The sequence below is a fragment of the Zeus faber genome, assembly GCF_960531495.2.
Source record: "Zeus faber genome assembly, chromosome: 2".
Classification (NCBI taxonomy): domain Eukaryota; kingdom Metazoa; phylum Chordata; class Actinopteri; order Zeiformes; family Zeidae; genus Zeus; species Zeus faber.
Window position 1 is genome coordinate 32093605 of NC_137189.1, and position 20142 is coordinate 32113746.

General features: G+C 41.6%; 1 protein-coding gene across 1 annotated transcript in view; it reads right to left on the reverse strand.

Annotated features, from left to right (window-relative positions):
* Positions 1–265: 265 nt before the first annotated feature.
* The window catches only part of tubgcp3 (tubulin gamma complex component 3), a gene marked incomplete at its 5' end in the record, with an annotated part of 29175 nt that continues 9298 nt past the window's right edge, over positions 266–20142 (reverse strand). The window contains 16 exons of the mRNA XM_080019266.1: positions 266–1397; positions 2242–2336; positions 3258–3374; positions 4599–4739; positions 4873–5004; positions 6766–6854; positions 7217–7352; positions 7457–7525; positions 8434–8569; positions 9316–9505; positions 11218–11326; positions 11765–11875; positions 14782–14948; positions 16074–16206; positions 16947–17015; positions 17257–17382. Of these exons, the coding sequence (XP_079875392.1) occupies positions 1331–1397; positions 2242–2336; positions 3258–3374; positions 4599–4739; positions 4873–5004; positions 6766–6854; positions 7217–7352; positions 7457–7525; positions 8434–8569; positions 9316–9505; positions 11218–11326; positions 11765–11875; positions 14782–14948; positions 16074–16206; positions 16947–17015; positions 17257–17382 (1887 nt within the window). The 3' untranslated portion in view covers positions 266–1330. The remainder of the gene's footprint in view (positions 1398–2241; positions 2337–3257; positions 3375–4598; positions 4740–4872; positions 5005–6765; positions 6855–7216; positions 7353–7456; positions 7526–8433; positions 8570–9315; positions 9506–11217; positions 11327–11764; positions 11876–14781; positions 14949–16073; positions 16207–16946; positions 17016–17256; positions 17383–20142) is intronic.

Below are 20142 nucleotides of genomic sequence, written 5' to 3' on the forward strand. Positions count from 1 at the left end.
TCACAGTCAGAATCCGAATTGACACACAAAAAAAAGGTGAATGTATTAAACAATGTTTTTTATTAAACAATTGAGAAGTTTTGTTGCTTCATATATTTTATACATTGTGTGCTATACATGTGTAAGACACAGAGGGGGTTGAGGGAAAGAATTAAAAAAAAAAAAAAAAAAAAAAAAAAAAAAAAAAAAAAAAAAAGAACGAGCCAAGTTTCGGACTTGCACCTTGAAGCCCCGCCCTGCCCTGCCCCGAACAAACATAGTTGGCAAAGTTTTCTAATCTGAAGGTCATTCACCTCCATTGGTTTGAGATGTCCAGCAGCAAACCACTCTCACGCATATATTTGACATGTAACATTTCTAAACAAGTGTGCACAAGCACACTGGACAACAATCAGGTGTTACCTGAAAGGACATTGGGGGAAAAACCCTCAACATCAGGTGGTGTAAAAGTAAAGTAAAAAAACCCAAAACAAAACAAAAAAAACAAAACAATAAAAACAAACATCCTACCAAGAAACGCCCCAAACAATTTCCTTGACTTTAGCTCCATTTATTTGTTACGCCATTTCCCAAAAGGAAGATTTTACTGTACACGTATGAGTTAATGTACAAGGAAAATACATGCTTATCACAACAGTGACTGCATCACTAAAATAAAGGAAGCGATGAAGCATAAATATGACAATAATAATAAAAAAATTAAAAAAAAGACCTGAACCCCAATATGCAGCACAGTGTTTAAGTGGTGGCCGACTGGTTCTGCATGGACAAGTACTTTGCTGCAGTGATAAAGAACAGCAAGAAATTCACGTTTTGTATTTAAAAAGGGCTGAAATAATAAAGAACAAACTGAAATACCATCATTACTATTGTCGTTTATTAATACAGGCAACGTCCCGCGGAAATCCTATCAGACTGTCAGCGGCAGCCAATCGGATGGTCGGCTTTTCCATCTCTCTCGTCCGAGGGGAACGGAGGAGGAGAAGTGCCGCTTATGACTCTGGGACAATTCCGCATGTCTCTGAAACAAGACAGCCTTTTCGCGTCGCTTCCTTTAAGTCAAGAGGGTCAAAGTAAGTGCAGGAGGGAGGGAGCACAAACAAAACTTAAATAAAAAGTAAAAGTAAAAGTATTATTTATTATTACATTATAACAATATTCAGTCAAGTGATCACGCGTGCGGAGTTTTAGACACAGTTGCCCCTTCTACAAACACCAGAACACGCCTTTGTTTGTAAGACACTGGGAAGGAACAAGTAAGAAAACTGGGCGGCGTCTTGCACTCATCTGTCTGGGGGGGTGGGGGGGCTCTCGCTGTCCACCGGCAGGGTCAGATGTTTGACAAGCGTCGCCCCCTGGTGGCTCCCAGTGACGCTCGCAGCCTCGGCTCTCTGGCCCTGTAACAACGAGGAAGACATTTCTACAACCCAGATATGGAAACAAACTAATATGAATTACAGTCCATCAGAGCAGTCGACACTGATTATGACTCATTGCGGATGTCGCAATATCGGGAGTTTGGTAGTCATTCTGCATTCCTCAATACCTAATTCTACCGCAGTGGAGAAAATAGTCTACTTTCAAGTACTTTTTTAAGCAATTTTTTTTTTTTTTTTCATTTTCAAGGACTTCACGCAAAACAAATATTCAATTTTCAATGTCATCTTCATTAATCAAAATATTATCTATTTCTCTTATATCAGTATCTATATTATAGAATCTTTTATTAATCTCATTGTCATTTACTATTATAAGTGTCTATTTCCAACCACGTTGGATTGAATGTACATTTCCCTGCATAATCTGAGTTGTAGAAAAGATTCTGGATATTTTAATTACATTAAGATTTGAATAACAAAACCCGGGGAATATCACTGCTTTTCAATGATTACGAGTTTTTCCAAGGACTTTTTAAGCACTTCAGCACAAAAGGGGCTATTTTCAAGGTATTCCAGTACTTGAAATTCTGAGGGTGAACTTCAAGCACCCAAAGGACCTGGTAGTTTTTGTAAGTTGTTAGTTTTTGATGAGTTTCTCCCTTCATTTGGAAGTTTTTTTTATTTTTATATTTTTTAAAATCCCTCGATCACAAGGGCTTTCCTGGAAGTCAATTGTCACGGTGCATTAGAGAGCAGCGCAGTCCAAACACGGTGCAACCAATACCGTCCAAAACGAGTAGTCAAATTTTCTGAATGTTGGCCTCGGCTTGGCCCTGTGATGTGAGCCGTGTTGCCGGCTGACCTGTAGTGCTCGTTGAAGTCGAGGCGGAAGCTGAGGAAGCGCAGGCTCTCATCCTGGCTGGTCATCAGCAGCACCAGGAACTGCTGCACAATGCTCTGGAGGAAGCGCACGCACACGCACACACACACACACACACACACACACACACACACACACACACACACACACACACACAATAACAATAACAAAACAAGGTTCAACGTATGCAGTCACATGAACCAACATTGCATATTGGTTCCTATGGAAACAAATGGATAAAAAGTCAAGACAGTCGAAGAGATTCCATATGGTGTTACGTCCTTATACTAACAAATGACATTAGCAAATTGTACATTGTCGTCAAAATATTGAGGGAAAACGGGGGAATCCCCTCATCAGTTCCCTATAGAGTAGAGTGAGATAGAGGATAGTAGAGGTAGAGGTCAATTTGAGGTATAGTAGAGTATGAGTAGAGGTCCATTATGGGTAGAGTACAGTAGAGTTAGAGTACAGTCGATGTATAGTTGAGGTAGAGGTAGAGTAGAAGTAGAGTAGAGGTTGATTAGAGGTATAGTATTGTATGGAAGAGGTAGAGTATAGTAGAAGTAGAGTAGAGGTCGAATAGAGGTATAGTATTGTATGGAAGAGGTAGAGTATAGTAGAGGTACAGTAGAAGTAGAGTAGAGGTCAATTAGAGGTATAGTAGAGGAGTACCGTAGAGGTTTAGTAGACGTCCATTAGAGGTACAGGAAGGAGTACCGTAGAGGTAAAGTAGAGGTAGAAGTCCATTAGAGGTAGAGGTCGATTAGAGGCATAGTAGCAGTAGAGTACAGTAGAGGTATAGTATGGGTATATTGCATATAGGGATATATGGAATCAAGGTTGGATGAAAATTAAAATCATTTTAACACAAACACGTCTCAGACACATTATCCAAGTATTGAATGTTCTAAAGTACCACAGATACCCACCAATCTGTGTCAGGTCGAGGGTGGCAGACAGACAGATAGACAGACAGACAGACACTAAACAGGTACCTGGTAGAAGTGTGTGAGGAGGCGGAGCTGGGAGCGCATCTTAGGAATGGTGTCCTGGAACTCCCGGACCCTCTTGCCTTCCTCTGCTTCCTGTTCGGCCGTCACTCCCCAGTCGCCCTGAGAGTTGAAGGGAGACATCGTGACCAGGAGACCAGAGACCAGGAGACCAGGAGACCAGAGACCAGAGACCAGAGACCAGAGACCAGGAGACCAGAGACCAGGAGACCAGAGACCAGAGACCAGGAGACCAGAGACCAGAGACCAGAGACCAGGAGACCAGAGACCAGGAGACCAGAGACTAGAGACCAGGAGACCAGAGCGCCATCTCCGCCGGCTTATCTCCGGTGAGGACTTTTGCTTTACTACGAATCATTTAACGGCTGAATGTTAACAATAAAACAGCAAGAATAAATGGCGCATGAGATTTCATCTGTTTTCACAAGGAAATAGTCAATATATTCAATTTAAGAGAAAAGCACAAAATAATCACTACGGCTATTAATATTAACAAAATATCACAATATTCTTTGACGAATATCTCAAAATCGATAATTTGACGATATTTTAAATATATATATTATATTATAAATAGATATATTAAGAAAATTGTAATACTTTAATGTAAAAAGTACATTTAGCTATATGTGTGTATGTATATATATATATATATATTACATTACATTACATTTACATTTAGTCATTTATCAGACGCTTTTATCCAAAGCGACTTACAATTGTTCAAACACTGACGGACGCAGCCATCAGGAGCAATTAGGGGTTAAGTGTCTTGCTCAAGAACACTACAGCATGCTAGCAGGAGGAGCCTGGGATCGAACCAGCGACCTTTAGATCACTAGACCACCAGCTCTACCGCCTGAGCCACCATCCCACACACACCATATACACACACACACACACACACACACACACACACACACACACACACACACACACACACACACACACACACACACACACACACACACACACACACTTTAATGTAAAAAGTAAATTTAACTATATATATAATATTATATGTAATATTACAATAACCAAAATCCCAGACGATATCTCGTAACAATATCAATATTATATCATAAATTGCTGATACATTGCTAATAACCCTACTTCTGAACAGCAGAAAGACACAATAGGTGTGAACTATTTTGGCACCAATCCAAAGTCTGTCCGAGGTTCACTGGTAATTGCTCTGCGCTCTTGACAGCGTCGATATCAAATAATTATTCCTTACCATATTTGACATGAAAATCCATATTATATAAAAACATAAATAGATCCAGATCCCAGATCCCCCCCCGCCTCTCGGTCTCCCTCCCTCACCTCCTCCTCTCTCCGCTTCTTCTTCTCCTCGTACTGCAGTCGGAGGCTGAGCTCCTCCAGCGCCGAGCGGTACAGGGTGTCCTGGGCGTTCTGGAACTCGATGATCTGGTCAAATATGGCCCTCAGCTGGTTCAGCAGGGACTGGACAGACACGGGGGAGGGTGGGGAGATTATTCCAATGCACACATTCACTTTATCGGCTTCCCTTGTACTTCCGGACAACACATTTAGGATTGAGTTTTTTTTTTTTTTTTGTGTGTGTTTGCTCACTTACCCTGCTGTTGTTGTCCAATAGGCATCTGGAGATGATGGTATCCAGGAAGACTTCGTGGGCCGCGATGATGTGGTCCAGATCCTGGGCCTGCTGGACCTTGTTCCACAGCTCGTCCCAGGAGCACTCCAGCACCTTGGCGCACACGCACACACGCAATATTCAGGACCGCTGCTTGACGTTGGTGTGGTCACTTATAGTGTTGTGCTACACTGGTAATGCAACATCAGCTTCCTCAAAAGTTTCCCAAATATTCTGAGCACAGGCTCTTTATCATGGGTCTCAAGGTGATCGATTTTTTTAAATGCCATGTTTTAAAAATGTGCCTTAAGTTGAGTTATAGAAATGTTAAATATTTTGTGAAAGGGTTGATTAAGAACAAACAGATCACAATGAGGTGTTTCAGAGCCCCAGTGTAGACCAATATGTAAAACTTAAGAATTACATTTTCTGCCTTTGAAATCTCTCATTATGTAACATAAATCATAATAAATAAGTGCACTATAGCGTCTTGCACTTTAGTAGGCAAGTAAAAAGACCTTCTTATACTACATATGGCATCCAATTCCAATCCCTCATACAGATTTTGAGTAGCCAAATCCTAATACCATGGCACAAAAACCAGCATCGCTCATTCGGACTGAGTATTCAACAACCCAAAATTGGTGTAGAAACTGATTTGAATATGAAGGCTGTGATGGATGAATCGAGACCATAGCTGCACTAGAACAGCCGACGAGCAAACCGTTTAGCACACCCAAATTAGTGCCCAAAACCATCGTATGCTCAAATAGTATGCAGAGAAAGCTCCGGGATGACGTCGTTCAACCGGTGAAATATCACTGCACGCACACTCTGCACGCCGCGCTGGCAAGCGTATCCCACAATGCACTGCGAGGGTAAGCGCTACGGTGCGGCGACACGACTACGTAATGTGTCTGAGAAGACATCATGGTTTTTACACACATACCATAGTACGCTGGGTGAGAGGAGGACACGCAGCATGTGATCTCCTGCATTAAACACAGACGCGCCTTCTGCCTCCCACAATCAGTGGAGTGTGGTGCCACCTACTGGCTGCACTTAAGTTTTGTTTTCTCACAATCGGCCATTTGGATGAACGCTACGGTTTTAACACCGCCTTCCATTTCAAGCTCAAGTTCAAGGTCAAGAAATGACTTGCCTTTGTTTTGGCCACTGAGGAAGCGCGATCTGTAAGTTGGTTTGTTTGTGTACACATCGTAAAGGTTACGCCAAAATCATGTGGATGTCTATCTTGTGATGTTCATTTGCAGATAGTTTTACCTGAACTTTCATGCTACCAAGTGAGATTTTATTCTCTCCTAGCTTCCTTTTTTTACACACACACACACACGCACACGCACACACACACACACACACACACACACACACACACACACACACACACACTCCTTCCATACTTATCTGTGTAGAACTTTTTTGCTATTTGTTAAGTAAAAAGAGATCTTTTGTGTATTTATAAACACACTTAACGGTAACAGTATTTTGATACTTGTGTACTCCACTATTTCGGTGCTGCTTTGGAAGCATGGTTTTACATTATATCACAGTGTCACATAGCTCCTGTTTAGTTTAGTTTCCAATTTTATCGTACATGCTTTCAGTCGTAATTAATATTCTTATTTGGATCATATTCTTATTTTTATGTGTTTACTTCATTAGGATAGAGATTTACTTTTAATATGTTAATATGCACACTTTTCGTACTATGTTTCACAGCTTCACACCACGTCCGTTAAAAACACCTGAAGGCGGCTGCTGTGTTGGGTACTTCTTCTGATTAGCAGTGTGGTAGGGCCATGATACAACAAAACCCGTTGCTCCAAACCGTAGCCCTGCTAGCAGTGTTCTCACCTCGAAGGTGATGTAGTATTGCATCTGGTGGATGAAGTGGACCATCTCCGAGGCCAGGATATGGCACTGGTGGAGCACCTCCGACAGCTCTGGACGGGGCAAAAAAAACAAAAAACAAACAAAAGACAATATTTGGTGTAAATGTTTGGAAAATGTTTAGAAACACCCAAGAAGGCGTTAAGTTGAAGTTCAATGTTTTATTACCTGTGAAAAATGTATTGTGAGTGAAAAACCTCCACCATCCAATTATGTGGCAACCTCTTCATTCAAAAATAGCCGATGGACACGTATCGATGTTAGTTTTTAGACGCGTCATCACATCAGTAAACGAGGTTATAGTTTAATGGTGAAGTGTGTTTCCAGGTGATCTCAACCAAAGGTTTTCTATGTAAATGTTCAGAGAAATCCCACCACCGCAACTTCCATTTCCCAGGATTCGTGTGTGTGTTACCTGGCATGGTCTTGAGCAGCTTGGCGCTGCACACCTGCCCCTTCCAGATGTCCGTCAGCGTGTACTCCATCCTCTTGGCCCTCCACAGGAAGTTAAACACGCGCAGGTAGTGGCCCATGCACTCCCGCGTGAACACCTGCCCAACAACATTCCGGCCATGAGACAATTTCTAATCCTGACGGCGGCATCGCCTTCATGTCGTACGGCGTCGCGGCGCTCAGACGTTCATGCGCGTGTTACCGTGGCGATAGGTCCATCCACATGGTAGTCCAGACTGAAGACATCCCAGCCTGTATCACCGGGAGACACCTGGAGGCCACCAGGAAGCACAAGGAAGACAAAGATACGGAGATGAACTTCATCTTAGAGCCTCTAAACAAACCAACGCTTGAGATGTTATTCTGCTCAACTTTACGTATATAGCACTTATATAGCACACAGATAAAACACTCATACAAAAAAAATTACATTTATATGAAATGCAGCCAAGAAGCCATGAAACAATTTGGACCTGTCATTTCAGTTGAATAGGATTTGTTTGGGCTATTGGCAAAGTCAAGCACATTGACTATTCTGCAATGACACACATTGATACCAGTCTTAATACTAACTTTTCTTTACACGTCATTAAATTGGGCTTAAGAGAAAGTAGGTGTGACTCAGCACACCTTCTAAAAATTGGTGACTGAAAAAAACAAAAAAATAAAAAAGAAATAATAAAAATAAACGCCCCATCAAACGCCCAGCATTGATTTAGTGGAATTGTGTGTTGGTTGGTGGAGTGAGGCTCAAACCAGGGGATGAAATTACTCGTTAATGTCCAAATAGCAATCCCGCAATTTTGCCCTGTTTAGCATATGTTTTTTTAACAATGTCTCCCTGCAAAGCTTAAAATTAAAGCAAACATTGGTGAGAGTTCGAGTTTCATTTTGAGGCCCTGGGCCCCCAAATAATTACCATTGCTCCAATTAGGGAGATCGATTTCTTCTTCTATCCCACAAAGAGATTGGGAAATAACACACGCGCCTGCGCACGCACACACTGGTATCAAAGTGAGGTCAATGATGAATAAACACACAATGTGAGTAAATACACCTGATAAGTGAGGACCCATGTTTCTCGTGCACTTATAACCCAAAAAATTGTCAATCTGAGGCCAGTCCTCACAAGTATAGTAACTCTCACACACACACACACACACACACACACACACACACCTCCAGCAGGCGAACGTCCAGCCTCTTGAGGATCTCGGCATTGTCGTACTGGGCGTTGGTGGCTCGGACGGCCGTCTCTAGGATGCCGGTCAGGTTGTGCTGGTAGAGGGTTGTGGCAGGACGGGCCAGCTCCGGTCTGAAACGATCAATCTCACCATTAGTTGGTGCCCAAGAGTGAATATTCAGTACTTGGTCCAATTAAAATTGTACTGATGCTTCCCAGCTGAATGAACCATATACAATAATAATAATAATAATAATAATAAACTTCACAGGGGCCATCAAATAAAATAATAATTAGAAAAAGGGAAAAGGTTCAAGGCGTTAAAATAAGAGATACAATTAACAAGGATGTAAATCATAACATTTGAAATCTAAAATATCAGTTTGAATCATAAATGTATACAAATGATTAATATTTGTACACATTTATGATCAATAAATAAATAAATAAATAAAATACAAGACAATTGAAGAGATTGAAAACATTTAAAAACGATATATTCTCAAATTCTAAAAGACAGCCAGGAAGTGCCTATAAAATCTAAAAAACTTCATTCTCAAACGGAGAGGAGTGGATGCAAGCTAAATTTGAACGAGCCCACGGTAGATATTTTAAATAAATCGTTGCAAAAAAATAAAAATGCTGAGGTTTCTATTGAGTCAGGTGGAAATGAATGGTGTAGCTATCTTTCCTTATGTTGGCACAAAGGAAATTCTCACTTCCTGCTGCAACCAGGTTCTGGGGGGGGGGGGGGGGGGGGGGGGGGGGCTAAAACAGGTGACGGGATCATGTCTCTGGGTCATAGTTAAAAGTTCTTCACATTTTATAGGAATGTGTGTGTGTGTGTGTGTGTGTGTGTGTGTGTTTCCTTTACTGACTTGAGCAGATCCATGAGGTGCCTGATGAAGTCTCCCTGTCCCAGCAGCAGGTAGCGCCGCATGGCCTGCAGGTGCTCTAGCAGCAGGTAGTTGCGGTTCAGGACATCCAGCAGGTACTTGCTGGTGTCGAAGTAGGCGGCGTCGATCTTCCCCTGGAAGGCCCCCTCCAGGTCCGACAGCAGCTCTGCGGCTAAGGGGGTGTGGGGGTTAAAGAGCCACGAAATACACTGGTTTCAGCCCGTCTCTACCACACACACACAAAAAGCTATTTTTCTTTGACGCATCTTTTTCTGCCTTGGAAGCGAAACCACCGTTTGAGAGGTCCAAACGGCGTTTCAAATCATCGTGGTTGGGTGCAGAGGCCCTTGATTCCTGGCTGAGAATGGCTGATACGCGCATTGGGACTCGGGACATTTTCTGAACAACACTCTCGGTTTCTCTCCCAGTGCAACTGCAACAAGTGGTCTTTCCTATAATCTGACCAAAACACACCTCTTTCAGGATCCTTTGAGAAAGAGAGAAAATGTAAGTGAGCGAGAGACGGAATGAGTTTGACAGAATGACAGTACGAACGAGGGACACCGTGAAGCGATGGAGAGAAAGAGGAGAGAAGGCGAGCAGGCCGACAGAGCGCTGGAGGACTTCTGGATGGTACGAGCTTGAGATGGCGCGCTGGTAAAAAAACCAAACAAAAAAAACCAAACAAAAAAAACGAAATGCTTGGAAAAAGGTAGGAGAATCGATAGAATATGGATGAAACTCCTCTCCCCCGGCCGTGATCTAGAGGATGGAAGGAAAAGGTCGGTGAACGCTGAGAGCATTGATCAACGTCCTCAGCCGTCGTCCAAAATCAAGCACCATCAATATCCTGGCCAGAGACTGGCCGCGGCGCAAAAATAGAATGTCGGGCGAGCGGAATTGTGGGAAATGGATTATGATGACGGCGAAGATATAAAAAAAAAAATACTGAAACTGTGCTTCAATGAGAAAACTCAGCCTCTAGAGAGTAGAGTGCTACCACTGGGTACTGAATACTCACTCTTGGGTATTTACTCACTCTTGAGTGTTGACATGAAACTTTAATATTCTGTTACAATAAGAGTAGTTCACTGATTTCACAGATCGTGTGTCTTTAGTATTTTTCCCTCCAATATTTGATTTATTCAAAATACCCCACGAGTACTTCAGTAGTATGGGACCAAATACCAGCAAAAATGCAGGAAAAGTAGGAGGTGAAACTGTCTGGATGTGGATTTGAAACCAAAATGACTGTTTAAAACAATGACTACTTTTTAAAACATTCTTCATTCTGGCATTACAAAACTAAATTCAAGGACTTGCAGACTTTCAAGTACCTTCTTAAGCACGGTTGCTTCCATTGTCTGTCATTTATATTAGTATATCTATTATATACAGTGTGTGTGTGTACACACACACACACACACACACACACACACACACACACACACACACACACACACACACACACACACACACACACACACACACACACACACACACACACACACACACACACACACACACACAGTATATATTTTTTCATTGTTATCTACTATTATAAGTGTCTATTTCCAACCATGCTGGATTAAATATACATTTCTATGGCATAATCTATGTTGTAAACGTGTTTCTGGAAATGGTTTCATTACGTTACGATTTGAATAACAAAACCAGGGGGAATATCACAGGTTTTCAATTATCACATTTCTTTCAAGGACTTTTGAAGCACTTCATCACAAAAGTGTTTTTCTCAAGGTATTCCAGTACTTCAATTTCTGAGGAGGGTATGTGTGAGTGAACCAAGAGAGATACAGAGATGGAGAAAAAACAGTGATGGAGAGAGAGAGAGAGAGAGAGAGAGAGAGAGAGAGAGAGAACTACCGTCTTTGGGAGTGTCTGTTGACTTGGAGGCTGGTGTGATTTTTCCAGGCGGCGTTCGGTCGTGACACACCTGATGTAGGAAGTTGATGGATTTCCCGATCAGCAACACCTAGAGGACGGAGAGAGGGTGTCGGCACGGGGTTGCGGACAGAGAATTTAAAATGGCGTGGAGTGGATGACAACGTGGCAATACAAAAACACTGACAAGAACGGTCTGGTACTTTTATACATACACACATACAAATCATTTATTTGTTCTTTTTTAAATAATTTCTTTCTGTTGAATTTTCAAAAGTTCATGCATTGTTATTGATAACATTTATTCATTAGTATTTTAATGATATTTTCATAGCAGTTATTATTATTATTATTATTATTATTATTATTATTATTCATAATAATATTCAATAATTTCCTTTGTACTAAAATGGTTAAAGTGTTAATTTAACTTTGCAATGTGCAATATTTTAAGAGCAGTGGTGAGTCTGAAACTATGGTTTAAGGTCTGCCAAAGGCCGTGGCCTTGTTTATATGTGTGTGTATGTACCTTTCGGGCCTGGTCCATGGTGATAAAGGAGGGGATCATGGACTTTCTGAGGGAGTACTTATCATGCCACAGACGATCTGTCTTCACGTTGGGGTCCGACGCCACGAAAAACTGTCCGAACAACAGACCCACACATTCAACAACACAAACACTACATGTCATCGTACACTTTATTCCATGAGAACAGATGGAGTCATTCTATTCTCTGTTGAAGAGAGCGGTCGAGGTGTGGGGTCCACTGAGAGCTCCACGTGGGGCAGGTGTGGAGGTGTGGCCTAAAAACTTAATTTGACTTATTTTATTAATCATGACAGGTAACAGTTTATACATCATGTTCCTGTCTCCCCCTCAGCGATCAATGTTCCTCTCAATAGAGCTCAACAGTGACCGCTCACTTTTAGAACGGCTCAGTTTCCGGAAGTGAATTTCCCATCCATTCACTCCACTGACGTTTCTGAAAATCCTTTTGCAAAGAGTTTTAAGCCTGGAACCAATCCAACCAACTACGAGATGAATCGTGACTATAAAACATTTGATTCAGGGGAAATTTACAAGACTGCGTACATAATTATTTTAAGAGTGAAGGAACTACTCATCCCATAATCCGTTGAAAATGATACCTTTCCAAAGACTTCCAACCCAACGATAGTTTAGCGTGCTTCCTCTTGAATTTAACCTTTGTCATTATGATAGTGTTTAAATTGTATTATATAATTATTATTATTGTATTATACTGTGGTAAACGTCACGTAAACGACCATAGGGTTCTGTGGTAACAGTAACTCACACTCACCGACATTGACATAGAAATGCCGTAAGACGACGTAAAACGTTGCCGCGGATGTGGTAAACATTTCCATGGTAACCGCGAGCTCCACCAATCAGAGACGTCGCTGTGACACTTTAGGATTGTGGGTAGTGTGGTACTTCTCCATGACATGGCGAATCAAACACGTTTTTCTTGAAACAAGGTTGACGTCATACAGACTTGTGGCTTCTACAGGAACATATACCATCGTTTCACAATCTCATAGCTTGCAGTAAGTCTACCTTGGATGGTGACGACGTTATGGTTAATAATCAAAACACTCGATTCAGAATATGAATGGGATTTTCACTTCCTGAAACTCCCTACTGAGCTCTCTGTATTTACATGGGCATGGATCGATCTACAGTCCTCCAAATATTCTGGACTGCCCTTCCTCATTGGTCCAAGATGTTTTGAAACGCCTGACTCACACCCTGGTTGGGATATTTTGAATCATATGTGGTTTATTGTGACTCATATGTGGTTTATAATTATTTTTCTTTTGACTGCAGCTTTGATGCCAAAGGGTCCGAGAGGGAAGAAATACATAAACATGTACATACAATCACATAAGTAACAGGTAAACACCGGTGTTATAACAAGCTCGCAATGATGTGACTTGTGTGTTTTTGTAGTGAAAGTCTAAGCACATCACAGGTGTAAAAACACAAAGAAAAAAGGTGAGGACTATGTGAACTCATAAATTCATAGTTCATTTAATAACTATGAAATGTGTATACGGTATGCGCAGCAGAACTTCAGATTTAGATGTCTCCCTATTCTAAGAACGATAAGTCTCGATAAGCCCAACGATTGCTTTAGGGTGCGTTGCGCTGTGTTGCTGCTACTCCACGACATGTCGTGAATGAGCTGCTGTGTGTTGCCGCTGTGCGTGTGCGCGTCCGCCATGTTGGAGCGGTCAAGAGCCGCTAGTAAACAATACAATGTTTATCGAGAGATGCAGACTTCTCCACAAAATCGACTGTAACCCGCTTCCTTCTGAACCGATTTTCATGAATTTTGGTTTGTTATCAATGTGAGGAATTGAACACGATACTGGTTACTTATTGCAATTAAATTCAGTTACTGGGTTTTTTTTCTTTTTCTACATTGGATAGCTTGAATGTTGTTTTCATTTAAGACCATGGGCAAAAGGTCCTTGCTTTAAGTGATTCACGGAATAAATGGAAAGCAAACTTATATTGGTCCCCCCCCCCTTTTTTTTGCTGATCAGGAAAAATGATCTGATCCGTGACTCAAAACTGGGATACCACCTGAGCCGCTAGTTTTGTGATCCGTTGCACCCCTACGTGAACTCAAGTTCTGTGTGTGCGTGTGCTTTTTCTTTTTCTCCTTGTCTGTGGTCAGAACCATGACTAACACTCTCTCTCTCTCTCTCCCTCTCCCTCTCCGCTAATGGGAACATTACTAAACGCTGAGAGAGAAAGTCATACGGACAGAATGAGGAAGAGGGACAGGAGAGGTGAAGTGCTAATCAGGTGGCGTGCCATTATCCGTCCCTCATCACTCCTCATTTAAAGACTCTGCCCCACCCACCTCCACCGTTCCCCTCCACCTCTCTCTCCTCTGGTTTTTTTATGACTACGCTCCATTGTCCCCAGGTCACAAGTCTGAGTTTCCAGAAGTTTCCAACACTGCCTTTGGATTGAATTGGGTCTGTCAAATAACACTTTGTTGGCACTAGTATCCCTTTTACAGAAAACAGAAAAAATACAATGAAGTAGTAATTAAAACTAACATTTATTTATTATGTTTATAAAATAACATGTATTTATCATTACTGTTACGCAAAGTTATTTCAAGGTTTATTTTTGTTACTAATAATAAAAATAATAATTAACTGGACCCCATGTATTGCTGCCTGCAGCTATATTTATTAAAATGTTTTATTTGATCATTTTTATAGTGGCATAAAATGAACAAAAACAGACAATTATGTCATCAATTTAAATGATTTGTAATAGTGATAGTCAACTTCAATGAAATGACAGCAGAGCCTATTTAAAAGATGACTTGTATTCTTTTGCATGGAATTTTGACTTTAAAAGCTGATATTGTGAATTCCCCCCAGAGATTAATAAAGTGTTATCTTATCTCATGTGTCGATATAAATATGTTGTGATACAGTGTAATGAGACGGTAGAATGATTCAGGCCTTTATCTGGCTTTGAGCTCGGGGGCGCTGTACCTCATGGTAGGTGTCCTCCAGCTCCCCATCGTAGATCCACCTGTACAGGAAGTTGAGGATTGGGTGCGACACCAGGCTGAGGATGTGCTGGACCAGCGCCCTCATCTGGGGGTCCCCGGTCTTACCATAGGCGTGGACCGCTGACGCCAGCTCGCCGCCCTTCCGACCTGGACGAGAGGACATGGGACACACTCAGACGGAGAACACGCCGGATGATGTGAAAATCCTCCGGTTACTTGCGCTTGGGGGATTTTGCACTGGAAACAAAGGCCTTTGCATTTGCTTCACTAAGTTTTTGAGATTGGAGGAACTGTCTTGACATATGCTTGCAGGTTGTGGATCAAATTTGACTTTGTAATAAAGGTTTACAGAAGACATCCATACATGGGATTGTGTAATAGATCCAATCATACAAATTCGACTTTCTTTTTCAACAAATACTTGCAGAGTTTAGGGCTGTGGATCTGCTTCTATCAATGAGAAAGTGATTCACACAAGCACAAAACTAGTGGTTGGCCAATATGGGTTTTTCAATGGCCAAAGTCAATACCGATATTTGGATAAACTACAACAATTTAATTATAATAACAAATTTGACACAAAATTGCTGAACTTAAATGAACATTAATTTAACACTAATGTTATTGTCTGCATTGTCTCGGTTTACGAAAGTAGATCTGCACTCTGTCTGCAGAGCACTTATTTTAAATTTAAAAAATAATCAACTAGGCTTGGGCGATCGTGCAAAAAAGTCACACGCGCGCGTATAGAACGTAATGTAAAGAGGCAAATGCGGTCTCCCCGTTCCAGAAGTGCAGGATTTAATATTAACAAGTAAAGTATTTACACAAAAAAAAATCCCAGTTTTTACTAAATTAAGTCCCATAGCAACGGAAAGCAACGGGGAGACGTGCGTCCCGAACCGTACGGAGTAAGGACTTGACAGCCCCTTCACTCAGATGTGTTTAAAAATGTTTCATACATGCAGGAAACAAACAAAAAGAAATAGATCTCAAATAAAAAGACGGCGCACCATTGTCTGGAGGAGAAAGAAAAAGAAACTCTGCTCTAATTCTCTGAGTTAGGTTCATGTTTTTCATTTTCCATGCAAGTGAGAAACTAAGGAAACAAAACAAGTCGAAATCTTTTTCTATGTGATTATATTGTATGTTGCTATATTATCACAAGATCTGCGTAATGAGTGGCGGCTGCGATGTGCACACAGGCCATGCAATATGCATACAATGGTCACCACTGCCACAACACAAACACACACACACAACCAGTCTGACCTTGGCAGAAGTCGACAAGCGCTGCCAGGATTTTGAGTCGAACTTTGGGGTCGTACGTCCACACGAGCAGCCTTCTGAGGGTCAGACTGCTCTCCACACACACATTCACCCCATGGTCCTCCTCCACCTGCAACTGCAACACACACACACACACACACACACACACACACACACACACACACACACACACACACACACACACACACACACACACACACACACACACACACACACACACACACACACACACACACACAGTGTGTAGGATAGAGTCCCTGGTTTTCAACCCAGGCCTTCTTAAAATGTTGGCTCCCATCCCTTATAACTGTTCATAGCAACAACCAACACTGAACTCTTGAGAAACTTTCAACTCTGCTGCATCTTCTCATTGTGCTTACATGCAGTCCAATGGGGCAAATGTTTATGTCTCAGAAAATGTTAAATCTCTAAAATCTCTCAAATTTGAGGAAACTCGAACAGCTCAACAGTCTTCATAAATTATGTTCTACAGGGCAAAATAATTGTGGCAAACCATTCATTTTATCAGGTATTATGGGGTTTTATTGACTTTTGTATTTCTGCAAATCAGCTTCAGGAAATTGCACTGCTTCCTACTGGAGACAATGTTCCGCTTTGGATGTACTGCATCAATTGGAAGAAGAAGTTTTAAATACAATTTTAATAACATTACTGTTGAAAACATCTTTGCAAAAGCACATTTCTGCGTAAACTTTTAGCTATGACCATTTCCAGTAAACAGCCTTAACCCTCTCCGGACAAATAATTTCATGATCCATCTGTCCACCCATCCATCGGCGTTAAAGGGTGTTTAATGTAATGTAATGTAATGTAATGTAATGTAATAATGTTTACCTGGGAGTGGAGCACAGACAGGAGCCTGTAGTATTCCTTAAGTTCCTGGTGGAGAGACGCACAGAAGCTCTGGAGGTGGACAGAGAGAGAAGTGCAAATGTGTGTGAGAGAGCGAGTGAAACAGACAGAAAGTGTATGACATCGAAAAAGACGGAGAGAAAAAGAGACACAGAATGAGAGAACCACAAACAAGAGAGGCAGAGACTGAGGTAATTGACTTGTTGCAGAACGTTACACACAGCCAACACATACAGTAAAAATATAACAGTCTTGGACAATTAAATAAAGAAGCAAACACAAACCCTCTCACCTGTCCGACCAGCCCAAAGGCCCGGTCCAGGCTCCTGGTGTCAGTGTACTTCCTGACTTTGTTGTGGAGCCAGCCGAGCTCGGCCAATCGGCTGCTGACGTCCCTCAGGGACTTGCACACCAGGACCTGTGGGAGGGAACAGGATGAGGGGGCGCACACAGCACAATAACACGGCCATTAACTGGCTGTCATACAGTATTCTTGCTGAGCCAATCGGATTGATTGCCCAGGCCTTTGTTAAAGCCTAGCTTGGGAGTTTTATATGTGGACCAGCTCCGTGGGAGACGTAGCAAAAGCTGTTTTAGCCATGAGTGCTGTTGTGGTCTGACACCACTGTGGAGATTTTGTATTATGTCAAATTGTCATTATAAGAAGGATTTAGGGGATCATTTGGGAGCTAATTTTGCCTCTTCCCATGAACATCAAACCTCATCATTCAGAGCCATATTAACTCCAACTGACTTTTATACTGATCTAGACCCTTTCCAACTTCCCATTCATGGCAACAATAAAACCTTAGAGTCACAAAACAATAATCCAATTTTTTTTTTTATTGGTTTGGATACAAACTGATGTTGGCCAAAGGAGAACATCAATATACGATTAACGGACCAAAAGGCAAAGATAGAACTCCCCCACTATAGTAGCGCAAATATCAAATAAGCAGGGAACTAATCAGGATGTATTTTTTAATGAAATTAAATGATATGCATTGCAAAGATTATAAATTAAGTTGTGATGTGGTAATATGAGGTCTAATGTTGACGACACCTTCTCTTATCCATGTACTTTGTCGCAGCATAACAATTGTCTAACTGTGCACCGAACAATTTACTGAGATCCATTGGATTACTTTACATACAATTAGCATGGCCATGGCTACTACCTTTAGCAAAAAAATTGGTTCAAACAGATTAACAGATGACTTTGAAATGTCAAACATGATGCAACTGTAGATGCAGATGATGCTGTGAAATGTCAAAGAAACATCACTTTGCTGTGAGCGGCTGTGTGTGCGTTAGGTGAAATGCATTTCTTGCTTTTATTTTCTAATGTCTTGGTGGCAAAATACTAACATTTAGTATTAAGTTTTAATATACCTAGAATACCAACTGAATAGTAACATTTTTCCAGAAATACAAAATATGGTTTTCCCGTTTCAGTTTAAGACGTGTAGGCTTGAACATTTTTTGAAAATAGTTGCACACAGGCCGGCTAGGTTGGCGGAAAAACAAGGTCCAATTTTCCCGCCCATGACTAGGGCATCATGTGCCTCAGCAGTTCCTCATCCAATTCCCTGCAGGCGTTCTTTAAACACACATCTATCTATAGCATCGGGGGGGCTCCTTTTAGTGTAAATAGCCCTTAGACCTTCCCATCGATGACTTGGGAGGGCCGTTGAAGGCCGTAAAAAGCGATAGATTCAAAGACAGATACAGCTACTGAGGCAGACGGAGAGTGAGATAGAAAAGGAGTGGTCGATGCGGCTGTGAGCCAAAGAGCTCCGTATCGATCCGTTGAATGTTTTCTAATGCTTTTAAAGTCAGACAGGAGGGGATGGGGGGGGTGTCTTGATATCAACTCTCGTCAGGCAGTGTGGATACATGTCACCTACTATGTCAGCACTAGAAAAATACAAAGACCAGGAAGCTGACAATACCTCAACATGAAAGGAAAGAGGGTGTCAGCACATATCAAAGACACATTTATGGACAAATTATCTTCATCAACAAAAAATCATCTTTCTCTTATTCAATAAAGTGTTGCAGGTAAGTCTAAAGGTAATTGTTATATATTTGGTACAGGGCAGAGGGAAGTAATGGGTAGAAATAAGGTAGGTTATCAACAATATGATTCTATGAACTGTTATTATAACCGTTTTCTTTAAGTCAGATAACAAAGAAAGTGAGTGGGTGTCACAAAATCAACAAAGAAAAAGTTGACTATCGGACACACAAATGAAAAGCAAAAAAAACCTCCTAACAACACAAGGGAATAACACGTGAAAATGTGAACAACGGCTCTGCTAAATATAAGACTCTTTGATGAGAAAAGCAGTGAAGGTTGTGTGTGGAAGTGCTTTGACTTTGAGGCAGGTGATCATGGGATGATTACAGATGGTCAAAAAGAAGTCAGATGTCAGGAGGTCTAGCCCCTTAGGGGCAATGCTCCTATTGGTATACATCCAACCCCGGGAGTTTTCAGAATGAGAGAAAGACAAAGTTCGCCTCAGGGGCTTGCGCCGAGAACACCGCAAGAACCCAGATCACCACACCAATTTCTTCTGTTCTTGTTCTGAAGACGTCTTTTTGGTCTCATAAGCGTGCATTAAGGCGAGCGGCTTTATGTCCATCCCCTTCCTGAATGAATGGAATAACGCATGTGTGGCGGCCGGAGGCTGGTTAGGGCCCTGATGGTAAGATTGTTCTCCAAAAAGTGGGATTTGGTGGTGGTTCTGTGTACCAGAAAGCTGTGCTCTTGTCATCCCACAGGTCGTCCACACGACAGAGTTTTTGCGGCAGTTCTTGATGATTAAAGAATGAATTAAAAGTGGCGTTGCAGGTTGAGAAGTTGAACTCCACTTGCAGACTAACTCTGTCCTAGATGCAATGGATACAAATACTCTGTGTTGTATGCCAAGCATGCTGACAGCACAGGTAAAGAGATATGCAACTCAGAAAAGTGTGCTAACAGTTTTGTTGGAACAGCCTTGCTAACAATGAAAACCTGAGCAGTTAAAAAAACAGGCATATCACTAGTGAAACAACAAAAACAATTGATTCAGAACATTGTATGAATCAAAACCTCCATTTCATTAACAAGCACTGTTTGAACGCCCTCGGAGCAAGGCATCCCGAGCTGAAGGTGCTGAAGAGCTTTTGCAAT